At 44.0% G+C, this 17,162-nt stretch overlaps 1 protein-coding gene and 1 non-coding gene across 3 annotated transcripts in view; both read left to right on the top strand.

The window, feature by feature from the left end:
• The window catches only part of AMFR (autocrine motility factor receptor), a 44,619-nt gene that overhangs the window by 23,408 nt on the left and 4,049 nt on the right, over nt 1-17,162 (top strand). For both annotated transcript variants that reach the window (XM_053602139.1, XM_053602142.1), the window contains exons 9-12: nt 1,915-2,105; nt 6,105-6,208; nt 12,903-13,037; nt 15,242-15,325. In XM_053602139.1, the coding sequence (XP_053458114.1) occupies nt 1,915-2,105; nt 6,105-6,208; nt 12,903-13,037; nt 15,242-15,325 (514 nt within the window). The remainder of the gene's footprint in view (nt 1-1,914; nt 2,106-6,104; nt 6,209-12,902; nt 13,038-15,241; nt 15,326-17,162) is intronic.
• Nucleotides 13,470-13,572, top strand: LOC128580101 (U6 spliceosomal RNA). The gene has a single exon (XR_008378449.1). It is a non-coding gene; the product is annotated as a U6 spliceosomal RNA (small nuclear RNA).

Below are 17,162 nucleotides of genomic sequence, written 5' to 3'. Positions count from 1 at the left end.
TTGTTATCTATAGGAGACATTTTTTGTAAGATTTCAGAGTCCAGAGTTTGTTTTCTCTCAAGTTTGATTTCTTTCCGTTATGAAAGTCTAGAAAGTTTTTTTTAAATAATGAAACTGTGTCTAACTAGTTGTACTCAGCTTGGAGTTTTTAGGCTATTATACTTATTTCTTTTATTTTTTCAGACAGAGTCTCACTGGGTCACCCTCAGTAAGTTGCCGTGGCATCACAGCTCACAACAACCTCCAACTCTTGGGCTTAAGGCAGTAGTTCTCAACCTTCCTAATGCTGCAATGTATTTTCATTGTTACAAAGGGGTCGCAACCCACAGGTTGAGAACCTCTGGCTTAAGTGATTCTCTTGCCTCAGCCTCCAAAGTAGCTGGAACTACAGGAGCCTGCCACAGTGCCCAGCTATTTTTTTGTGGCAGTTATCATTGTTGTTTAGCTGGCCCGGGCCAGGTTCAAACCTGCCAGCTTGGGTGTATGTGGCCGGCGCCCTACCCACTGAGCTACAGGCACCACCGCTATTATATTTAGTGTGGGAGGTTTTTGCAGTCTATGATACAAATTTAGATTTGCTTATGCAAAGTATGTTACAGTAAAGCGTTATTGGAAGGCAAAGATCTTACATACTTACATCATCCCCCACAAAGGTCAATCTTACTAGTGGTATGAAATAAGGGTGTTCATCAGGAGAAATGGACTTGTTGAAAATATAATTTGACTAACTTATCACAAACAGGAATTATAGGTACTTTGTTATTTCAAAATGTGATGGAGTTGAATGTGCATACTCTGATAACACAGAGATTGTAAGAAGTAGCTCCATCTTGCCCTCTGGGAAAGTTTTGTTACTAGTACCATTTGATCGCTACCAATTCTGAGGATTAGCACCTCACGGCAAGGTTCTCCTTCATCACTTTACGTATGTGTATGTTCTTACAGATAAAAAAAAAAACAGGTCAGAAAATAGTTTTTCAGTGTCTACTTGAGCTCTTAGAAAATAATGAATTCTCATAAAATGGGAAGGGATCTTGAAGATCATTTCATCCAGTCTTTTCATTTTTTAGTGGAGAGGACTAGTCCAGAGAGTTTGAAGGATTTACTTGGATTACACAGTCAGTTAGTAGCACAGTTGGGACTAGATCTCACAGTTGCTACTTCTTATTCTAGTACCTATCCCTTCAATGGATGCCATAAGTGTTTATTGAGTGTCTGTCATAATTAAGACATTAGCATCTCCTGAGAGAGGGTGAAAGAAGCCGTTTTGGGAAAGTAAAGTGCCAGAGAAGAGGGGGAGGAAGCTGGGGGAGAGGGTGAGGGCGTGGTTATGGTAAGCTAGGTGAGGAGGGACCTGAGGGACCATCATACTTGAGGAAAAAGGGATTTGAGGGGCAAGGTCTTAGCAAGTTTGGTCCCAGGGAAGTGAACTGGAAGGAGAAGAGCTTGAGTGAGTAAGGGAGATCTCTGAAGTCAAGATTTTGAGGATAAGGTCAAAGGTGACCATGTTAGCTGGCAGCTAAAGCAGAGTGAAAGACAAGGTCGTTGGGGTAGAGGACTCAAAGACATGAGAGGCCAGGTTATTTATGATTCAGCAAGATGGATTTTGAAGTAGCCAAATAGTGTTGTAACAAGAAGATGGTGAGCCCTGCTGTGAAGTCTTAACCGAAGAGGGGTCCACCCCAGATCAGTGCGTACGGTAAAGAATTAGCATTCACAGCACCAGACTACCCCAGGATACGTCAGAGTGCAGCAGGGCACACAGGTAATGTCCGCAAATACTTCTCAACCTTTAAATCTCACCACTGGTAAGTAGAAAATAAAATTGGAAGACATTTGATACACCAGAGTACTTCTGGTACAAAATATGCTAAGGAAGTATATTCACATGTCTTATTTTGAACTTTTCCATAGCTCCTGTCTTCGTTCCTGGCTAGAACAAGACACCTCCTGTCCAACATGCAGAATGTCTCTTAACATTGCTGACAATAACCGTGCCAGGGAAGACCATCAAGGAGAGAACTTGGACGAGAATTTGGTTCCTGTAGCAGCAGCTGAAGGCAGACCTCGCCTAAACCAACACAATCACTTCTTCCACTTTGATGGTTAGTTGGCTTCAAACTCTTTAAACTTTGCCCCAGAGGGTTGCTCTCCTAAGGGAATGCTGTTTTAATTTTATAAATATAAATTTTGGGGGGGGGAGGAACAGAGTCTCACTCTGTCGCCCTGTGTAGAGTGCTATGGCGTCATAGCTCACAGCAATCTCAAATTCTTGGGCTTGAGCAATCCTCTTGTTTCAGCCTCCTTGAGTAGCTGGGACAACAGGTGTGTCCCACTATGCCTGGGTAGTTTTTCTATTTTTAGTAGAGAGGAGGTCTTGTTCTTGCTCAGGCTGGCATTTTAATTAAAATGGTTCTGTATAATCTTGGGCCTCCTAACAATATTTTGGTTAATGATAGACCCCATATGCAACAGGAGTCCTATAAGATTATAATGGAGATGAAAAATTATTACCACCTAGTAATTACAATACTATACTTGTAAATCGTTATTTAAGAGTGCACTCCTTCTGCTTAATAAAAAGCGAGTTAACTGTACAACAACCTCAGCAGGCATTCCAGAAGCAGGCATTGTTACCGCAGGAGATGACGGCTCCATGTGTTTCAGTGTCCCGGAAGACCTTCCAGTGGGATAGGGTGTGGAGGTGGAGGACAGTGACATACGTTAATATTCTGTTGTGAGCTGGTGTGTGTGGATTTGAGGAAGATAGAAGAAAAAGTTTATTTTACTTTCTCTGACAGCAAAAGGACCAATAGGGGAGAGGAAGAGAAAGAATGTATTGGCAGAGAGGCAGGTATTTGGGGGATGTAAAGGTTTTATGGCTATAGCCCATTAATAGGGTTTTATGAACTGTCGTCTCTTCTCAGTGGCAGGCAGGTAATGGAAATAAATGGCTGTTGGAGATCTTGTGCTCATTCATGCCCTTAGCTGTGACTTTGAGCAAGATCTGGGGCCCGAAGCTTGCGCCCCTGCTGTCTATCCAGGAGCTACTCAGGAACTGCTAGCGGCTATAGAAGCGGATTCTAAAAGGCAGTTTTAGTCGATAGGTCTAGCAGTTGTAAAAAGAAAAAAATTTACATGCTGGGCTCCGTTTAGATGTTGGGAAAACAAAGCTCTACAGGGTGCCTGTTAGCTAGGAAGGGAGCTGAGAGTTCATTTTTCTGTTATTTTGCTCACAAGATGGTCCTTTCAATTAATGCTCCTGACCCTGTGTGGTCCTAGACTAAATGTGTTTGTGTCTTTTTTTTTTTTTAACAAAAAAAAAAATGTATGAAGTAAAAACAACGCATTTTAAAAATAGAAAAACACTTAAAGGATGTAAAGAAAAGAAAATATTTTTTGTTTAGCTATATAGTGTGTGTTTAAAGCCAAGTGTTAACTACAAAAGAGTTAGAAAGTTAAAAAAAAAACCACAAAGCGTTTATTAAAAAAAACTTCTTTTGTAACAAAGTTACAGAAGCTGTGGTTAATTTTACAGAAGCTATGGTTGATTTATGATTGAAGAAAGAAAAGTGTTTTTATAAACCTACGGTAGCGCAACTTGGCAGTGTTACGATGTGTGGTAGTGTACAGTAGTTTCCGAGCCCGTCACGCTCACCTACCCACCCCTCAGACTGACCCGCCCAGAGCAGGTTCCAGTAAGTGCCCTGTGCAGGTGTACCATTCTTTAGCTTTTATACCATTTTTTTCTTGCTGCATTTTTTCTATGCTTAGGTATGTCTGCCTACACAGATTCGTGGTATAGTTGCCTACAGCATTCAGTACAGTAATATGCTGTGTAGGTTTATTTACAGCCTAGGAGCAACAGGCTGCACTATGCCATGTAGCCCAGGTGTGCAGTAGGCTGTACCACCGAGGTTTGTGTAAGGACGCTCTGCTGTTTGCACAAAAGCAAAACTGCCTAATGAAGGATTTCTTGGAACATATTCGTGTCATCACACTATGCCTAACTATATTTCGGTTTAATTGAAAGTGTTCAGTATAATGGATGAGTGCATAGATATTAAATAGGTAGATGGCTGGATAGAATTAAATAGACAGGTGGATGGACAGATAGAACTGAAAGGCGACTCCAGGTGTTTTGCTAGATTCTGTGTCAGTAACTGGGGTGGAGGCAGGAAGACAGAGGTAATAAAATGGACTAACTGTGCCTTCAAAGAGCATCCTTAATGAGTTTAGTAGTTAACCTTTGCTAATAGTTTATTGTATTAGTATAGTATTGAAGCATATAATGAAGGATCCTTGGGCAGCCTTTCCAGTGAGTACCAGAAACAGAAGCAGAGCTGGAACCCTGTTGTTTTGTTCATAAAATATGAATGTTCTGCCTCCCGGTAGTGTTGAAAGGAGTTGCAGTAAAAGCCACTCTTAAAATTCTGAGCTGTGGGTGTCATGTCAGGGGCTGATTGATCATCCTTACTTTATTGCCTTTGAGCTGTTTGTTGATTTTCATCAGTTCACTACCACTAAATTCGCTGAGTTCATGTTTTTAGTTATTGCTATAAAACAGGCCCCCTTGGAATTTTGGTAGGAGGAGTGCTGTTCCGATCTCTGATTTGAGTTTCTGAGGGTGGAATATGATGGGAGTGGTGGGATGTTGATGAAATCTCTCAGAGAGAGAACCCTGGGGAATAGAGTCACGTCTCCCAGAAGAAAAGATGAGGGTTGCTGGGCTGCCTGGGGCTGGAAGGCTGGGGGAGGGCACTGTCCACAGGGGCTTGTTTGGTGGCTGTTGACGTAAGGGTTCTGCTACATAACACTTCTGAAATATGCTAGCAGTGTTGGAGATGGATCCTGGCTATTAAGTACGTGAAATAAGTATTTTTTTTTTTTTTTTTTGTAGAGACAGAGTCTCACTGTACCGCCCTCCGCTAGAGTGCCGTGGCATCACATGGCTCACAGCAACCTCTAACTCTTGGGCTTACGCGATTCTCTTGCCTCAGCCTCCCCAGCAGCTGGGACTACAGGCGCCCACCACAGCGCCCGGCTATTTTTTTGTTGTTGTTGTTGCAGTTTCGGGGCTGGGCTTGAACCCGCCACCCTCGGCATATGGGGCCGGCGCCCTACTCACTGAGCCACAGGCTCCGCCTGAAATGAGTATTTTTTAATGAGTATGTTTTGTTTGGCAAACCTTTGAGATGACCATTTACCTTGACTTACTATTCCAGGCTTCAGTGCTTCTTTGGGAAGGAATGAACAAACACTGCTCCAGGTGTGGCTCCGTAGTGGGGTTTTTATCACTTGGGCTGCACTTTCCTTAGGGAATAACAGGAGCAGACATCTCGGTGCTAGTAGTCCACAAGCCTATGTGTTAGAATAGAACTCTTGGAAAAGAAGATTTTGAATCACAAAATCAAGGTTTTTAAGATTACTGGAGAAAAGACGTGTTAAAACAAATATGAAAATGGCACATCCAAATGAGTAGTAATTTGCATGCAGGGTGAAAGAGCGGGGCAAAAACTCACCTGCCTAGCAGCTTCAGCACCAGGAAGACCTTCCCTAGATCCCAGGCCAAGAGGTGGTGGTGGTGGTGGGGGGCATCACGTGGACTCACTGGAAAGCCTAGTGGGGCATAGTCTAGAGCCTGCCTGTCTGGTTTCACATCTTTTTTTTTTTTCTTTTATTAAATCATAGCTGTGTACATTGATATGATCATGGGGCATCATTCACTAGCTTCACAGACCGTTTACCAAGTTTCACATATACCCTTGTAAGATGCACCGCTGGTTTCACATCTTATCCATTATAATTAAACTGTGTGATCTTAGGCAAGTTACCTAACTTGTAACTGCCCTGGGGACCAAAGACCCAGGGCACTAGAGTCATGTCTCTGTGAAGACTAAAATGAGAATAATAGTAGGAGGTAGCACGTGGGGTGTTAGTGAGGACCACATGAGCCACCAGTCCATAAGAACACTCGTCACCAGAGGTCTGGTGAGCCCTCAGTGAGCTCTGGCATTGTCACGGGGGGCTGACTTAGGTATAGGTGACACCATGTGGGGGGAGAATAAGGGCTCTAAACCTTGTGCGGGTTCTTGTTGTCTCAGGGTCCCGGATCGCGAGCTGGCTGCCGAGCTTCTCCGTGGAGGTGATGCACACCACTAACATCCTTGGCATCACGCAGGCAAGCAACTCCCAGCTGAACGCCATGGTAAGGCCTGCTGGCTGCTCGGGCGGGGAGCTAGCGATTAGGAGGGAAGGTTCCCCTGGGAGCTCGTATGCTCCACGTAGATGGCCTTGTTGGGCTCACTCTGTTCTGGCAGAATAGCAGGATTTTCAGGAGCCTTTTGTACAATTATTCATTGGAAGCACCAAATTCCTGTGTTATAAAATTTGAAATGAGTTTAGAAGCTGGCTTTCATTTTATTTCTGTGGCAGATAGTCTATCCTTTTCTGAATACTGCTAAGATCACCCTGTTGTGATCTAGGCTTCCTTTGGGACTTCCCCTTGATTTTACCAGAATATTTGTAGGGAGTTGTTGGTTAGAGTGAATGATATACCTTTTATTAAAATCGTATGAGAGCTACCAAATGTGTCTTCTTGTCCCCCATCCCCTTCCTCTCCTCTAAGAGTAAGCGAGTATATGTATGTGTGTGTACACGTGTATGTGTGTACACGTGTGCGTGTGCCTGGGATGCTGAGACATGCTGTTGGGTCAAGGATATTATCATTCAAATACCTCATGTTTCTTTGTATTTTTCCAAAGGTGTATGTTTTTATTTTACAGTGGTGGAGAAACATGTTTGATCATTGTTTAAATCTAGCCTCGTGGTTATAATAAATGCAGGAGTCTTAAAATGCAAACCGCTTTAGTCCTACTTGGATTAGGGCCTCTGCCTGGCCTGAATAAGCCTGGCCGATACTTCACAAGGTCACTGGTTCATTCATTTGTTTGTGAACTTATTTATTGAACAAGTATGTACTGAGACTGTCAGGCACTTTGCTGGGCGTAGTACCTGTGTTAGCAAGATAGACATGGGTCTTACTCTCAAGTCGGTTAAATTCTAACTGGGGAAAGAGATTCTAAACACCAGCAAAGGAGATGATCACTGATGGTGATGAGTGCTCTGGATGTAGGCAGGCAGGCAGTGAGTAGGGTGGTGGGTAAGCGCTACTTTAGAGGAAACATTTGGAGACATTCCCTCCGAGACAGAGTCTCACTTGTCACCCTGAGTAGAGTGCTGTGGCATCCTCTTAGCTCACTGCAACCTGAAACTCCTGTCTCAGCCTCCTGACTAGCTGGGACTATAGGCACCTGCGAGAACGCCTGGCTAGTTTTTCTATTTTTAATAGAGATGGGGTCTCGATTTGCTCAGGCTGGTCTTGAACTCCTGAGCTCAAGCAGTCCACCCGTCTTGGCCTCCCAAAGTGCTAGGGTTACTGGCATGAACCACTGGGCTGGTCTGAAGAGGTAATATTTAAGCTGAGACATGAAGGCGGATTAGGGCGGAAACAATGGAAACGGTAGGCACAAACTGAGAAAGTTCATTGTGGTTGGAGCTTAGCGAGTAGGGGACCAAGGTTGTGTTACAAATTAAGATTGCAGAGCCAGAACATGCAGGGTCTTGTAGGCTACAGTCAAGTTTAAATTTTATAGTGAAAGTATTTAGAAGGCCATTCAGAGCTTTTTATATAGCCCTCTACCACCACCACCACCAGGAGACTGGCAGGACATTTAACAGAATAATTTTGCTTTTGGAAGGACAGTTAATTTTAGCAGGTCAAAAATGGAAGCGGTTAAACCTGTTGGGAGGTTATTGCTGTAGTTCAGACAAACTAAAATGGTGGTGGCTTGGACCAGGGGTGTTGGTAATAAAGATGAAAAGAAGTAGAGATTTAAAATAGTTTTGTAAGATGAACTGTTGGGTGGAGGAATGAAAGCTGCCATGCTGGGCTCCTGTTAAGCAGCTGAATCGAGGGGGGCCCCATGTACTGAGACAGGGGGAGGAACAGGCTTAAGGACTAGGGGTGCAGCTTTCTGTTTGGGTAAGTTTGAGATTTCATGCGGGCCATTCTTGTGCACATTGGGAATTTTAGGATACTTAAAGCAGAGGACAAAGGTCTAGCAGAGAGGGAGAGGCTATGACAGCTGATGGAGAACCAAAGAAACCAGGAGAAAGTGACAGCACAAGCCAAGAGGAGTTTGGGTTCCAGGAAAGAGTCAAGTACGCGGGAGTTTTTAGGAGATGAGGTCACAGGAGGGCGTGTTGGCTTAGGCAGAGCTGAGAGGAGCCAGTGCATCCGAGCGCGTCCGGGGCCTGAGGGCTGGGACACCGCATTGTGGGAAGAGTGTATGGGAGCTGATGTTCCCTGGGGTGGAAGCGGAGATTGTTGGTTTTTAGGTCGCCTTTTCTAATGCATGTATCCAGTGCTGTCTGATTGCTTTCAGGCACTCACTGCTTTCGGTACATCTCACAAATTTTGATGTTGTGTTATCATTTCACTTGGTTCAAAATATTTTTAAATTTCTCTTGAGATTTCTTCTTTGTGCTCTTTAGAAGTATGTTGTTTACCCCCTTCCTAATGGATACAGTGTACGGGTACATGGCCCACCTCCTGGGTAAAGGACTCAAAATGCAGCTAGGACTTTTCCTAATAGATGCAAACAGTGTAACCTAATCGTGTTACCCTTACGTTAATCTGAAATTTTAAAAAATAGTATGTTGTTTAATCTTCATGTATTTTGGAATTTCCAGTTTTCTTTTTGTTATTGACTTCTAGTCTAATTTTATTATAGTCTGAAAACAGACATTGTATAATTTCTATTCTTTTAAATTTGTTAAGGTGTGTTTTAGAATGTGGTCTGTCTTGGTGAATGCTCCAGGTGAGCTTGAGAAAAATGTGTCTTCTGCTGTTGTTGGGTGAAGTAAGTAGTCTGTAGATACTGATTGTATACAGTTGACTGATGGTGTTGTTGGCATCAAAGCTCTCTGTAACCCCAAACTCCTGGGGTCAACCAGTCCTCCTGCCTCAGCCTCCTGAGTAGCTGGGACTATAGGTACACACCACCATGTCTGGCTAATTTTTTAAAATTATATTTTGTAGAAATGGGGTCTTGGAGATTGTTGAGACTAGCCAGCGGAGTTTTTACCCCTCCAGAGTTGTTCACACTGTAGCAATTCACCAGTTATAATTCAGGTTTTCCCTTACAGTCATTTTTGTAAAATAGATCTGAAAGCAAATTTTGTGTATGAATAAGAATGATCACGAGGGACAGAAAGTGATAGTGTGGAAGCGGGAACTGAAAGGGCAAGGTGTCCGAGAGACAGGGTGAGGTCGGGCGCCAAGCACGGGGGTGGGGGGGAGACTTGCTATTGCTGAGAGAAGGCATCTTGTTTGGGGTTTGGTTTAAATAGAAGGCATAGCTCAGTTAGCAAGAGGTGGAAGCAACTCGAATGTCCACCAAAGACAGGCAAATAAAGACAGTGTGGCATACACATGCAATAGAATACTATTCAGCCTTAAAAAAAGGAAATCCTATCATATGCTACAACATGAGTGACCCTTCATTATGCTAAGTGAAATAAGTGTATCAGAAAACAGATACTACCTGATCCCACTGACATGGGATAGCTGAATTAGACTCTTGCCAACAGGAAGTAGAATGGTGGCTGCCAGGGACTAGGGTGAGGGAGGTACGGCAAGTATTCTATGGATGTAGCGTTTCAGTTTTGCAACAAGAAAAAGTTTTAAAGACCTGCTACACAACAGTGTGCGTGTGTTTAACACGGCCACACCACACGGTCATTGTTAGAGGGGAGTCCACCTCTGCGCTGTTCGGTGGACTGGTCGGGTTCACCCAGCAGAACTAGCAAGTTCAGCTGAGTCAAAGGGAGAGCAAGAAACTGGGCTGATGGAAAATGAGACAGCTGGACTCCATTACAGCAGAACAGAAGCCAAGTTTTACTTAAAGCGAAGAAAAAGAGTTTATTATGTTGACGTAAAGCAGAGAGAAGCATAGGCTTTTCCGGAGAGTGGACAAGGGTCCCTTCGTGAGAGTGGCGAATGCCACACAAAGGCAGTGCTCCAGTAAGCGCTCTCCTGACTCCTCCTCCCTTTGTCTCTGAGAATTCCCTTTGCTTCCTGTGGGCCTCCAGGCACGCTGTCCTGGTTTCATTGGCTGTGGGTTATCTCAGTTGCCAGTTTTCTTTATTCTGTATCAATAGTGATTAACTGTTATTTTGCTAGTGATGGCGTGGAGGCCTGTTAGACTCATGTTTGTGGCAAATGTGGTGTGCATGGATCCTTACCTTTGTCTTACAGGGGGATCATTATCTCTGTTTTGTGGGGGGATCGTTCACAGGCTGGGGGTCATGGGTCACAGGCTGGAAGTTTGATTTTACAGGAACAGCACATACTTGGTTCACTTATGTCATACCCACCCAGAATTCCTATTTCACTTCAGGGCCCTTTCCAACTTTCTTGTCCAGAAGGCTGTAATTCTCTCCCACCTCCCTCTAGCCCCTTTAACCTCTTTCCAGTCATCACTTGCTCTCTCTCCATGGGCGACTGGTTCTAGGACCCTCCTCGGATGCTCAAGTCCCTGATATAAAATGGTGTAGTATTTGCATATAATCTATCCATACCCTCTCATATACTCTAAGCCATCACTGGGTTACTGCAATACCCAATACAATGTAAATGCCAAGTAGATAGTTGTTATTATTTAAGAAACCATGGCAGGAAGAGTCGCCTGTACATGTCCGGTACACCATGGGTTGAATCTGAGGGTGCGAAACTAGAGTATACGAAGGGCCTACTATACACTTACAGATGGTTAAGGTGGTAAATTTTATCAGCTTTTGATCACAATTTTAAAAATGAGGCATGGTTCCTGCTTTCTCTATAAACCCTCAGCCAGGTCACCTGCGGAAAGCAAGCGGGACACCGCAGTGGACAGAGGTGGTCCGCGAGTGCTCATGGCAGGCTTTATGGGCTCTTTGGGGTCAGGAAGCTGTTGCAGGCTCTGCAGGTGGACCATCCCACCTGTCTCCTTAAAAAAGTCCGACCATGGGCATGGGACCCTCCGAGGACTGAGAATTTCATTCTAGAAATTGGTGTGTTTAGAATTCTCAAGCAGGTGCTGGCTGTTCTTCCTCTAGTTCTGTGAGGGTTTGGAATGGGCTGTTTTTAGTATAACGAATTTACTGGAACCATGAATTTTTTATTAAGATCCAATATTTAACTTGCTAGATTTTTTGGAAGAAAATCTTGGTCTAGTAAAATGAGTCTTAGGGTTTTTTTTTTTTTTTACATTTAGGAAATGAGTAACCTGTTTAAGAATTGAGAGGAATTTTATCTTTTTATGGAAGTTTTTATGTACTCTTCCCTAGTTAGCTTTGATTTGACCCAGAAAAAAATTATCAACTCACACTTACATGAACTGTAAGGGGACCACAGATATGTGGAGGTCCTACCAGCAGGGCTTTAAGCCAAGCTCTGCAGGTGTCACCCTGATTGAGACATGGTCTCCTCCGTCTGTAGTTACTTTATGTTCCTCAGAAGGTAATATTGCAATAATAGACTTTTTTAGGGCTCTCACCTTTTCCCTCCCAGAAGTGCTCTAAACTCTCTCTTTGCTCTTCCTAAATAAAATCTCTTCATTACCCTGGGGTGGGAGGAATATATACACACACACGCACACACACATACACACACATATATATACACACACGCACACATGCACATATATACACACAGGGACATATATATGCACACATATACATGCAGACATATACACACATACACACACACATATACCCATATACATATATACACACACACACATACATGTACATATATATGCACACATATATACACACATGCACATATATACACACACACAGATATATATACACACACATATATATGTATACGCACACTTTACCATGCTCCTAAAGCAACTATTTTTTTTCTCTTTTTTGTTTAAATTACTGAGATTTTTCCACAAACAAAACCTCAAACGTAAGTATTTGTAAAATAAATATACACGTGTGGAAAAAATAATCTAGAGCTGCTTGGATGAAAGCATGGATGGTGGTATGCCCAGGCCTGTGCCTGCGCCCCCGACACACACATGCCCAGCCCAGAGCCTTGCACAGACTCTCAGTACAGTTTCTAGAGTATAGTTTGGAAACTACAGCTCCAGGGCAAAAATAGGCATCAACATTATTTATAATTTTTTTTTTCAAATTAAGGTACAATTTACATACAATAAAAATTTACTTCTGTTTGTGTTCGTCCAGTTCAGCTCATCACCATAATCAAGTGATATTAGAGAGCTGTTCATCCCCCTCTCCAAAATGTTGCTGTGCCCTTTGGAGTCACTTCCTTCCCTCTCGTCTGTCTCTTTGCTTCTGATTTTGCTCCCTCTAGGACATCAGATAAATGGAACTCTACAGTCACACTTCTTTCCCTGGACATGATGCATTTGAATTTCTTTCATGTTATATGCATAAAAGGTATTATCTTTTATGTTAGATACCTGAAAGGTTTGTTCCTTTTAGGAATTACATCTTTAAGGAGAACACATTTTTATATTTAAGTCACCCAGCGCTTTAAAATGAGTACTTAAAAAAACTAGAATATTCTAGTTGACTCTGTGTTGGGATCCAGCTGGATTTCTGTGCTTCTTTATTTTGAAATTGATGCTGTCCCCAGTTGCCTGTTGACATCCTACTGACAGGACTACAGTTTGAAGGTGATCTGCAGAGCAGAGGTGGCTTCCTTAGCTGGGTTTATGAGTCATGATGTTGAATTCACTGCCCAAAGTCTGCTGTGCACCAAGCCTCGTGACTAGTTGTTGAGAGTGGACGTTTCTGTCTCTTTATCTGTATTTCTGTAGGCTCATCAGATTCAAGAGATGTTTCCCCAGGTCCCATACCACCTTGTGCTGCAGGACCTACAGCTGACACGCTCGGTTGAAATCACAACAGACAACATTTTAGAAGGACGGATTCAAGTACCTTTTCCCACACAGGTAAAACTGTGGTTTTAAGCATGGCAAACTGAATCTGTCTTCCCAAAGAGTTATTCCTCTAGATTAACTTTTCTACTTAACTGAATATGTAGTATCATTTATGATTTAGTGCAGAGATTCTGTTAACTCCCTAACTTTCCCTAAGTAGTGACTGGGGACAGACCTGCCAAGGATAAGGACAGATCTGTTTGAGGTCATGTTTTGTACAGATGTACACTGTGAACCTGCCTGGCCTTGCCAGTCTAGGAGGTCATGGCATCGGTTCCTACTGGTTGAGGATTAACAACTTTTTTCTGTAAAGGGCAGATAATAAATATTTAATAATAAATTAAATTATAATTTAAATAATATTTGCAGACCATGCAGTCTCTGTTCCAGCTTCTCAGCTCTGCTGTTACAGCACTAAACAGCTATGGACAACATGGAAATGAGGTGCTCACTTGGCAACATAGACACTAAAATTGGAATAATACAGAGATTAGTGTGGCCCCTGCACAGGGATGACATGCAAATTCACGAAGCATTTTTAAATATGTAAATGAACGAGCAAGATTGTTTCAATAAAACTTTATTTATAAAAATAGGCAGAAGGGTGAGTTTGGCCTTTAGCCTATACTTTGCCTACAGCTTGCTCTCAGAGATAACGGCATCTACCCCTAATTGGTTTTGCACATCCGTTTCGCATTCAGTTAGGTACATTCACATCTATCGAGGTGGTATTTTTGATTTTTGAAAAGATTAGATTTTCTGGCCTATCACATAATCAAGGATATGAGAAGGTTAATACATTTTATTTATTTTTATTTATTTTTTTTTGTAGAGACAGAGTCTCACTGTACCGCCCTCGGGTAGAGTGCCATGACGTCACATGGCTCACAGCAACCTCTAACTCTTGGGCTTACGCAATTCTCTTGCCTCAGCCTCCTAAGCAGCTGGGACTACAGGCGCCCGCCACAACGCCCGGCTATTTTTTTGTTGCAGTTTGGCCGGGGCTGGGTTTGAACCCGCCACCCTCAGCATATGGGGCCGGCGCCCTACTCACTGAGCCACAGGCGCCACCCAGAAGGTTAATACATTTTAAATGAGTTTTCTGGCAGGACAAAGGAATTTATATATGGCCAAGGGATAATCTATGAAAAATTATTCAGTTTCAGTATTCAAAATTATATGGAGGTCTATTAATAAAATTCTAAAACTTGAGACTCTTTTTTTTTTTTTTTTTTTTGCAGTTTTGGCCAGGGCTGGGTTTGAACCCACCACCTCTGGCATATGGGGCCAGCTCCCTACCCCTTTGAGCCACAGGTGCCGCCCAAAACTTGAGACTCTTTAAAGAGGGAGGGTGCAGAGACGCCATCAGATGGGCTAAGATACCAGATGTGGCACCCCAGTGCGCAGCTATTTGTCTTGGCTGCTGGGCTGTGGATTTCCCTGGAAGCAGACCCTGAAACAAGGATTCAGATACGAATAGTGAATTTGGAAAGTGATCCCAGAAATCACTGGTAGTAGGTAGGGATGGGGGACGGGGAAGGGAATTTGGTCAATTAAGAGTTAGTTGTCAAGCAAGTTACCACCTGGGTGACTAAAGGTCCCTTCCACTTGGGGCCTCTGAAATCCAGTGTAGAACAAATTACCTCTCCGGAGAGATGTGAAGCTGGGGTGTTTATACACTAATTCCTGTCATTCACTGGTAGAGGGGTGCCTCTGGGGGGTGGCAAAGTTACCTCTTGCAGCTAGAGAAAGTGCTCAGGCAGGGAAATACAGAAACTAGCCAGCACTGAGATGATCAGACTCCAGGGACGTGGCCAGACCCCAAAGCATCTGCGGCAGTGGTTAACGTCTTACACTGGCTAAGAACGAGAAGAACAGCAGCACCTGTTTTGTAGGAGGTTAGAAGACAAATGAGACAAAGTTAAGTGTCCAGTTAGTGTCCCCCTCTGTTGTCATTGCTCTCTGTCTGGTAGGTTTGTGTTACTGAAGGGAAACTGTGTAGCCCTTGCTAACCCTCCAAGGAGGAACTCTAGGCCTCAGGCTCCTTTTTCTGACCTTTATTTTCGTAGCATGTTAATTTCTTTGATCAGGTAGGCTTTGTTCAAGTTACAGGCTGTTAGGGACCAGAGCTGCTTCTGCACTCCAGGTTTTTCTCTGCATCTGCTATTTAGTTTTTGAATGACACTGGACTGTTTGTGGTGCTGTTTCTCTTTCAGCGGTCAGAGAGCATTAGACCTGCCTTGAACAGTCCTGTGGAAAGGCCAAGCAATGACCAGGAAGAGGGAGAAAGTTCTTCTCAGGTAAAATCAGCCAACTAGCAAGAGTGAGGCCAGGGGATTGTGGAGGAGTAGTGGGACTCTGGCAATGGTCTTCTTCATTCCTGATGTTTGGGAAGCTTAGGGCAAAAGTACAAAAGAAAGCTGGATTCTGTATCCATCTTGGTGTTAAAGGTTAACAAGTTAGGCTGTGTCCATGGTGTGGCTTGTGTCCCTACTTCCCTGGGGACTGCTCAAGCCCTGTAGGAGAAAGGAATTGTGCTTCCCCCAAGCCATCCTGTCACCTTGAGCTTCATTGGGAGCCCAAGGAGGGTGCCTGGACCTGTCCAAACCCAGTTGGGAATGGACTGGCTCAAGCGTTCTAGGGAGCGGAGGCTGAGGAGATACTCTCCCTCCACCTCCCCGTCCATCTCAGATCTCCAGGTGCTTGAGTACACCGTGTCAAAGCCAGACCTCCCGAGCCAGGTGGAGGGGAGGTGTGGCTATCTTGGGAACCACTTTTGGGTCTTGGGGTGGCCATCCTAACAAAAGCAGTCCTTCTGTCTGGAATCCACTCCCCCATATCCTTACCCCTCCAGGGGGCTCCAGCTCCCATTCCTCTTCTGTAATTTCCATTTCCTTAGTCACTTTCAGAGCACTTTGTTATGAATCTAAACAATCCTGTCTTGGTGTTTCCATGTTCATGGTGTGTGGGCCTTGCTGCATGCAGGCTCGGGGTTAGGGTGGTGCTCGGAGTTAGGGTAGTGACAGCAGGGGCTGTCATTAATAAGTGACATCGGGGCTGCTTCCATCTGTCATGTTTTTCTTGCCAATAGGAGATAGTAGAGACTAGTAGGACTCCTTCAAGTCTACTGCTAGGTAAAAATTTTCATGTACAAATAAATCTATAGTTGGATTTGCATCATTAGAAGAATGGTGAATGGCTTCCAAAGAAGGGGTCCATTTCTGCATTTCCAGTTTCTGGATAGCTGGCTTAGTGAGCTGTGAGTGGCTAGACTGGCTTCGGGGCAGCTGTGGGTACACAACCTTCTGTTTCTGTCTTGATTCCCCAATTCTGAAGTTAGGATTAGCATGAATCTTCCTAAATTTTTTTTTTTTTTTTAAATATAGTAAAGGAGAGTACTTACTTCACAAGGAAAGGTGCTGGTTAATATTTTAGTTATTTCTCAGGAAACACTTAAGTCCTTGGATAACAGTGTTAATGAAAACCTCAACACAGCCCAATACGTGCCTCACCTGCACCCTTCCTCCGCTCTGAGCCTGTGCCCGCCCCTGCCCAGGCCGGTGTCAGTCAGGTTCGGAAGCCTGCGGCCGGGCTGAAGGGGCCTTCTGTTTTCTTTCATCCCTCTCTGCCTCTGCCCACCAGCTGTTTCTTCCTAACTGCTCCAGAGTCAGGCTCGGAGGAGAGGGTTAGGCTGGGGCATGAGACCCCAGCCTGCCGGTGTACTGGTGCGTGTGCATGAGTATGTGTGTAGATGTTGCTCCAGCTATCTCCCTGCCATCTAGCACCGCAAACCTCCCCAAATATACTTCTTTTGAACTTGGGCTGGCTATTTATGACCATCCCTACCTTCGTGGGAGTTACATTGTCCCTCCAAGTAGCCCTCTGGGACACAGTCTTGTTTTCAACAACCTTAGGCTGCCTTCTTCCTGCAGGCCCCATCTCAGCCACACAGTGTTACCTGTGGTCAGTAGATCTTGCTTCCGTCGCCCACACACACCCTACTTTTTTGTCTGCTCCAACCAGTTTCTTTGTTTTAGACTTTTGGGGTGTATGTAGTCACTAGTCCTGGGCCTCTGAAGCTGTAGGCGATACAAGTCGGGCTCTACATAAGGTTCTCTCAAAGCCTCCTCTAGCTTA

Source organism: Nycticebus coucang, chromosome 2, assembly GCF_027406575.1.
Source record: "Nycticebus coucang isolate mNycCou1 chromosome 2, mNycCou1.pri, whole genome shotgun sequence".
In the NCBI taxonomy this organism is placed as follows: Eukaryota; Metazoa; Chordata; class Mammalia; order Primates; family Lorisidae; genus Nycticebus; species Nycticebus coucang.
Note: the sequence above shows the minus strand (reverse complement) of the source record. Positions and strands in the feature narration are given on the sequence as shown.